The 7451-nt window shown below is 68.1% G+C and overlaps 1 protein-coding gene across 1 annotated transcript; it reads right to left on the minus strand.

The window, feature by feature from the left end:
* Window positions 1-3467: 3467 nt before the first annotated feature.
* On the minus strand, window positions 3468-7315 carry LOC113959011 (dnaJ homolog subfamily A member 1-like). Its single transcript, XM_027667700.1, has 7 exons — window positions 7155-7315; window positions 6885-7086; window positions 5382-5486; window positions 5032-5259; window positions 4723-4953; window positions 4543-4643; window positions 3468-4448 (listed from the first exon to the last, which is right to left on the minus strand). Exons 1-7 carry the CDS (start codon window positions 7284-7286, stop codon window positions 4221-4223), a joined length of 1227 nt encoding a protein of 408 aa, XP_027523501.1. The 5' UTR covers window positions 7287-7315; the 3' UTR covers window positions 3468-4220.
* Between the last annotated feature and the right edge of the window lie 136 nt (window positions 7316-7451).

The following is a 7451-nucleotide window of genomic DNA, read 5'->3' on the forward strand; positions in this document are numbered from 1 at the left end:
CACCCTGGATCCTGCACCCTGAATCCCACACCCTGGATCCTGCACCCCGAATCCCACACCCTGGATCCTGCACCCCGAATCCCACATCCTGGATCCCACACCCTGGATCCTGCACCCCGAATCCCACATCCCGGATCCCACACCCTGGATCTGCTCCCCGGCTGTTGCGCAAGGGGCCGGGGGCGAAGGCGGTGGCCGGGTTGGCACATCCTGGCGTGGGAAGCGGGTGGTGACCGTGGGGTGACTGGGGGGCAGCGTGGGGATGAGGTATTGGGCTCTGCCTCAGCACCAGCACGAGGGGTAGGCAGGAGAGACCCCACCCCGGCTCGGCCAGAGGATCCAGGGTACCTGTGGGTGCTGCCCGCCGGGATGCGGCTCCAGGGCTTTCCCAGGGACTCTCGTTAGGTGCTGCCCACTAATTGCTCTGTGTGGGGTGACATTAATTACCCCGGGATAGGGGTCTCGGGCTGCCTCTGCCCTCGGGGCTAAGATGGGGCAGTGCAGGGAGGGTCAGGGTGCAGGGGGGCCCTGCCCAGGGTTTGAGGTGCAGAACCCCCCCCAAGCCCAGCACAGCCCGGCTCACCCGGGGTGGGCCAGGACCCCTCAGCCAGGGTAGCCCCCGAACCACCGTGGGGAAGGTGGGGGGCACTGCCCCACTTCCCCCATCAGCACCGGGGTCCCACTCGGCCTTTGGGGTGATGGGGGGCCCTGAGGGGTGAACGCAGGGGAGGGTGCCAGGACTCGGGGTTGGCTTCACCCCCATGCCCGGGGTGTGATGCTGCTCCCCCCGGGAGCGCGTCCAGCAGCGGGAAGGGTGGAATTACACCTTCCCTGGGGAGGAGGAGGAGGGGGAGGGGGAGGAAGGCTCTGGTATCTCCAGGTGGACACTTGGCAGGCGCCCATCGCCCCCGCCGCCATTCCCAAAGTGCTGCCAGGGCCGCGTCCCGGCTCTCCCGACTGTCCCCGCGCTGTCCCCGGGGGTGGGCGCAGGCCTCGCCCCCCCCTCCTCCATCCAACCGGCCGCTGCTCCCCCTGGAGACCCCGGGAAAGCCACGGCCGGGCAGGAGCAGCCGGTAATGGAAACCAGCCGGCTCCGACGGCTTTTCCCCGGTTGGAGGAATATCCGCTTTCCCTCCTGCCCTGGGGACGGCTCCGGTTTGCCTCCGGCTGGGGGGAGCATGGGGGGGCTCTGGGACCCCGAGAGCTGGGGTGGCACGTCTGGATGGGGAGGGTTGTCTGGCTGCCCGCGTTCCCCCACACAGCGGCCTGGGGGTCCCATCCTGCCCCCGGGTGCTGGGGGTGCAGTGGATGGAGGTGCCCCCTCCCCGCAGCACGGCCGAGGCTCGGGGGGCTGTTCGGCGGCTGCTCCCGAAACAAAAGCAAATTCCTCCGAGCGAGGCTGGGCTGGGGGCCGGGATGGAGGGGCCGCGAGTGACCCCAAAACTGCTCTGGGGGCTGTGCCTCCCCTCCCATGGCACGGCGTGGGTGGTGTCGGTGCCCCCGGCGCCTCTAATCCGGCACTAATCCTCGCCTGTGACCCCGCTGGCCCCCGGGCGGCCCCGCTGCCCCCCCGGGCTGGGGAGGGGGCCGGGCTGGCCCCTCGCCTTTCATCTCCGGAGACAAAGCGGGGCCCGGTCCCCTCCCCGCTCTGTGCTCGGGGAATGAATGCCCGACCCTGGGGGGCCCTGGCCCCTCACCCCGGAATTTTTCCATGCGTTCTCTGGAAGCAGAGGCTGGGCCGGGTGTGAGGGAACAGCATTTCATCCCCCCTCCGCCCCGTGCCGGAGCCCTCGAGAGGGAGAGAAGGGGGGGCTTCGTTCCGCCCGAAGGGGGGGATGCGCTGGCTCCTGCCCCTCCCTGCCCGGGCAGGGGGACAGGACTTGTCGGGCAGGTTTGGGGGGGACACCCCCCTCCTCTCGGCCGGGATGCTGGGGGTGGGGGATGGAGGAGCAGGGCTCAGCTGGAGGAACAACACCCCTCACCCCCCCAGCCCCACGGCGCTGGAAAGGGACGGAGAATGACCCCAGCCAGGCTGTGCCCCCCCCGGAGCCGGTGTCACCCCCCGGCAATTCCACATCCTCTGGGCCGGTTGCTGCCCAGGCTGGAGCCCACCCTGGATGGTGCCGAGGGGTCCCAGCTGTGCCAGCCCCCCCGGCCCGGGTACCCACTCGGACTGATGACCTGGGGACAGGGGTGTGCCAGGCTTGGGGGGGTCTTGGCCCCTCAGCCCCCCCGCTCCTGGAGAGGGGATCTCCGGGTGGGTGAGGGGGATATCAGTGTCACTTGGGGGAACTTTGGGGGCCCCACGCCGGGCAGGGTTGGGGTGCTGCAGCCACCAGGCCACACGCTGGGGTGGGCTCTGGCACATGGCACGGGGGGCCTCTGTCCCTGGGAGGAGGAAGCAGCGCCTTGCACTCGGCCTGGCAGGAGGTGACCCTGCCCTCGGGGGTGTCCCCGTCTCAGTTCATGCCCTGGGGTGTCCCCACGGCTCGGGGCAGCTCAGGACGCTGGCACCGCTCAGCAAGGCATGGTCAGCCCTAGGGGGGGACGACAATCACCCCCTACGCGGGTTCACCCCCTCCCTGCGCCCGCCGGGGTTGGGGGCTGTGCGGGAGCCCCCCACCCCGCTCCCCTCGGCTGGCGGCCGGCCAGCATTGTTCTCGCCTCCTCCTCCTCCTCCTCCTCCTCTCCCCCTCCAGCTGCATCTGGCGCCGGAGCTTTCCTGGGCTCCAGCAGTGGGGGGGGTCTCCAGCTCCCCCCCCAGCCCATCCTGGTCACTGCTCTCCTGGGCAGGGGGCTGGGGGGCTTTGCCCCTCTTCCACTGTGATGGGGAGTCCTGGCAGCTCCACGTGGGGGAGGATGGGGGGGATGTGGGGTGCATCTTGGCCCCCAGTGGGGTTTTTTGGGGAGGGATTGGTCCCCATAACTGCTCTGTAGCCCAGCTCTGCCCCACGGCACAGCTGGAACCTGCCATGGGGTGAGTGCAGGGCTGAAAAGGGGGGGGGGGGAGTCTATTTGGGGGGGGGGGGGTTGCCTCCATCGTGGGGGCTCCAGGGATGCTGAGATGATGCAGAGGGTCTGCAGGGATAACAAGGGGGTGGGGCTCTGGAAGAAGGGGCTCTGGGAGCAGTGACAGAGCAGGATGAGGGGCTGGGGGAGATGCAAACAACCAGGAATGTTTTGGGACAGGGGATAAGGAGGCTTGAGGGGGGAGAGGGTAGAGGTGCAGGGCTGGTGGGGGTGGGTGGGAGGGCCTGGGCAGGACAGGAAGGGGGACAGGTCCCTCCCCGAGGCAGGAGGAGCCTGGAGCAGCCTCCGGGGGTGGTGCAGGACAGGGAACCACCCTGTTGTGTAAGGATGGGGAAACTGAGGCACACCCAAGATCAAAGCAGGGCAGAGTCACCACCCCCGGGCTCCAGCTGCCCCACACTCTGCCCCACACACAGCCCCACACTCTGCCCCACACGCCGAGTTGGGATTCGCGTTTAATGCCAAGTACAAAGTCACCCACCCCCCCAAAAAAAAAAAAAAAGGAAAAACTTCTAAAATTCTTTCAAAAATAAATTAAAGGGAAGGGACGGGTCCCCACCACCCCCTCCTGTCCTGTGCAAAGAGAAAAGAGCCACCCCCTCTGCGCCACAGGGCCTGAGCCAGGCTCCAGCAAGAAAAGAAACGGGCAAAGCAAGGGGCCGGGGGGGGCCCAGGCAGCAGCCCCTCCACGGTGTGGGGCTGGATGGGGCCATGGGGCAGTGGCAGGGGCCCCAAGGGGGCCTCAGGGGGGGCTGGGCAGTTCCCCTCCTCCCCACACCGGCTCCAGCATAAGCTCGGCCCCACTGGAGCAGACGGGGACACTGAGGCAAGGGGGAAGAAGCACCCCCCCCCCTCCTCTTCCCCAGGCCAGGGCTGACCTTTTCCAGCGTGGGATGTGCCTGCAGCCCCAAGCCCCCCCATCCATGGGGCTGCTGGCAGCTGGATCCAGCCTCAACCCTCCCAGTCCCCTGCCCGTGGGCAGCGGTGGCTCCACCAGCCCTGGGCTGATGGGAGGGCAGGGCAGGGGGGCCTCGCCCTGGCAGGGTCGGGGGGTTCCTGCCCGGCTCCCGGGGGGGCGAGGGAGGTGAAGTGCTGTCGGAAAGGCGACCTATGTACATCCCTGAACGTGGCGGCTCCGTGAGTCCCCTCCCCTGCCCCGGCTGTGCCCGGGAGGCTCCGCCCCACCCGCGCTATGAGGTCTGGCACTGGACGTGCTGGCGCATCCCATCCTCGAAGTCGTCCTCGTGATAGGCCTCGCCGGTGTAGGGCCGCCGGCCGGGCCCGCCGTGTGCCGTGTAGTCGCTGAGCTCCACCTCCTCCGTGTCCTCCGTGGCCATCACCTCCTCCTGCGGCGGGAAGAAGGCCTGGAGCTGGCGCAGGCGGTCGGCGGGGAGCCAGCCTGGCTCGGGGAACTTCACCTGGGGACGGAGAGGGGGATGTGAGCTGTGGGGTGGCAACACAGGAAAGCCCAGAGGTTGGGAGATGCCAACTCCCACCCAGCTTCCAGCTCACCTCGAACTGCAGGATGAGCTTTCCCTTCTGAAATGGGCTCCTGTAGACGGGCATCCCCTCATTGGGGATACACTTCAGGTCCCCAGGCCGGATCACATCACCTGTGGCAGAGGTGAGGGTCATCCTGCTGCACTGGCAGCTCCCGGCCTCCCCCAGCTCTCCTGAGCCCCCCTCCCTCACCTGGCGGGGAGGAGACGAGCAGGGTGCGGTTGTCCAGGGTGCGGATCACCTGCCGGCACCCGCACAGGGCGTCTGCCAGGCTGATCTCCCTCCTGACGATCAGGTCGTCGCCGCTGCGCCGGAAAACGGGGTGTTCCTTCTGGTCCAGGACGATGATGATGTCCCCGGGCTCCAAGCCGGGCACCTGGTCCCCCTCCTCGTGGAAGGTGATTTTCTGCCCATCCTTCATTCCTGTGGGGAATATGGAGAGGGGTCAAGGCATGGGGACAGCTCTGGGGTGACCCCACTCCCCGCACGGCCCCGTCTCACCTTTATCCAGGTGGACACTGAGGATCTTCTTCTCCCGCACGACCTTGCGGCCGTTGCAGGTGAGGCAGCAGTCCCGCGGGCGGATCCACTCGCCCTGGCCCTGGCACTGGGAACACACTGTCTGGATCTGCTGGATCATGCTGGGCCCCAGCTGGTGGATGCGAACCTCCATCCCCGAGCCGTGGCACTTGGGGCACCTCCTCTGGGCGCCCTCCCGGACCCCGCAGCCTGTGCCGAGGGGGGCAGGGGGTCAGACCGAGGGGTGGGGGGTGCTGGGGTGGCCCCCAGCCCCTTGTTGAGGGTCAGCTGGAGGGGCGGGGGGTCCTGGGGCCCTGCAGCCCCTCGCTCACCTCCGCACTTGCGGCAGATGATGTTCTTCTGCAGGGAGAGTTTCCGCGTGGAGCCGTTGTACAGGTCCTCCAGCGACACCGAGAGCTGGTGCACCACTGTCTTCCCTGGGTGGAGGGGAGAGCCCAGCTCAGCACCCAGCTCAGCACCAGTCTCATGCCACCCCCCATGCCACGGCCACTCAGCATCACCCAGGTCCTCCCAGAGCCAGTCCCGCTCCTTCCTCAGGAATGGTGACAGGGACGCTGACAGCTTTACAGCTTTACTCAAGGCTGGGCGTCTCCAAGCCCGGATCCTGCCGGCCGCCCTGGGGCACTGCCGGATCCCCAGCGTGGGCCGGGCACGGCTCCCACCCCAGGGCTCTCAGCCACCCTGCAGCTGCTCCAGCCGGAGCTGCCAGGACGCTTCCCTTGGCCTCCTAATTGCCCTTCCATTAAGTCGTGCCACCTCAGCAAGAAGCGCCCTGGAGAGTCGCCCTGTCCCCGTGACCCAGGCCCGAGGCATCCGGACAGTCACCGGGGCGGCCCCGCACGCCCCGCGTCCTGCTGCCGCCCCCGGGGCCCTGCCAGTGACTCAGCCCCAGCCTCGGGGACGGCGGGGGAAAGCCAGGACAGGGACAGGGAAGGGCCCTTTGAAGAGGGGGCAGGTGGAGAAAGTAATGAGGGTGATGAGGAGCCGCGTCTGGCTGCGCGCCGCAGGGTGGGAGACGGCCCAGGGATCCCTGCGGGGTCCTCACACCCCCTGAGCCAGCACCAGCCCCCTCCCACCCAGGGTCCTGTCAGGTGTTTCATGCCTCACCCAGTGCTGTGCTGGGTGCCAGCCCTCTCCCACACTGGGAGTCCCAGTAGGGTTATTACCCCCTGAGCCAGTGTCACACTGTGCCTGGGCACCGGTCCCCTCCCACCCCAGGGTCCCGTCAGGTTCTTCATCCCCCACCCAGTGCTGTGCTGGGACTCCCACTCCAGGGTCCCATGGGGTCTGTCACACCGTGAACCAGTGCTGTGCTGGGTGCTAACTGGGAGTCCCAGCAGGTCTGTCAGCCCCCAAGCCACTGTTGCACTGTACCTGGGTGCCAGCCCCCTCCCAGCCCAGGGTCCTGTCAGGTCCTTCATCCCCCACCCAACACCATGCTGGACACCAGCTCCCTCTCACCCCAGGGTCCCACCAGGTTCTTCATCCCCCATTCAGTGCAGTGCTGGGCACCCCCTCTCACCCTGGAGTTCCATCAGGTCCTTCATCCCCCACCCAGCACCACACTGGGTACCAGGCCCCTCTTCAACCCAGGAGTTCTGGCAGGACCTTCATCCCCCAAGGCAGTGCCGTGCTGGGCACCAGTCCCCTCCCATCCCTGGGTCCCATTGGGTCTGTCACACTCTGAGCCAGCACCACGCTGTGTGCCAGCCCCCTCCCACCCCGGGATCCTGGTAGCTCATTGATCTCCCACCAGCACCACGCTGTGTGCCACTCCCCTCAGTCCTTGTCCCCGCAGCTCCTTGTCCCCGTACCTCTCCTGTCCGCCCGGTTGCGCATCCTCACTCCCCCTCCGAAGAACAGGTCGAAGATGTCCATGGGGGAACCGAAGCCGCCGCCGCCGCCCCCGCGGCTGCCCAGGCCTCCCTCCTTCATGGCCCTCTCGCCGCCGCGGTCGTACAGCGCCCGTTTGTGGGCGTCCGACAGCACCTCGTAGGCCTGGGAGATCTGTTTGAACTGGGGAGGGGGAGAGGCGGGTGAGGCCGAGGGGGGCGGGCCGGGGGGCGCCGGGGGGCTGCACGTACCCGCTCGCCCTCGCTGGGGTTCTTGTCGGGGTGGTAGCGCAGTGCCAGGCGCCGGTACGCCCGCTTGATCTCGTCCAGGCTGGCGCCCGGCCGCACGCCCAGCAGGTCGTAGTAGCCCGTCTCCTTCACCATTTTCCTTGCCTTCACGTGCTGGGATGGGACAGAGCCATGAGCACGGGACTCCCTGCCCAGCCTGGGATGCCCTGCCCAGCCTGGGACACCCTGACCCTGCCCAGGACCCCCTGCCCAGCCTGGGATGCCCTGCCCAGCTTGGGACACCCTGACCCTGCCCAGGAC

This window comes from Corapipo altera, unplaced genomic scaffold (assembly GCF_003945725.1).
Source record: "Corapipo altera isolate COAL_440 unplaced genomic scaffold, ASM394572v1 106, whole genome shotgun sequence".
In the NCBI taxonomy this organism is placed as follows: domain Eukaryota; kingdom Metazoa; phylum Chordata; class Aves; order Passeriformes; family Pipridae; genus Corapipo; species Corapipo altera.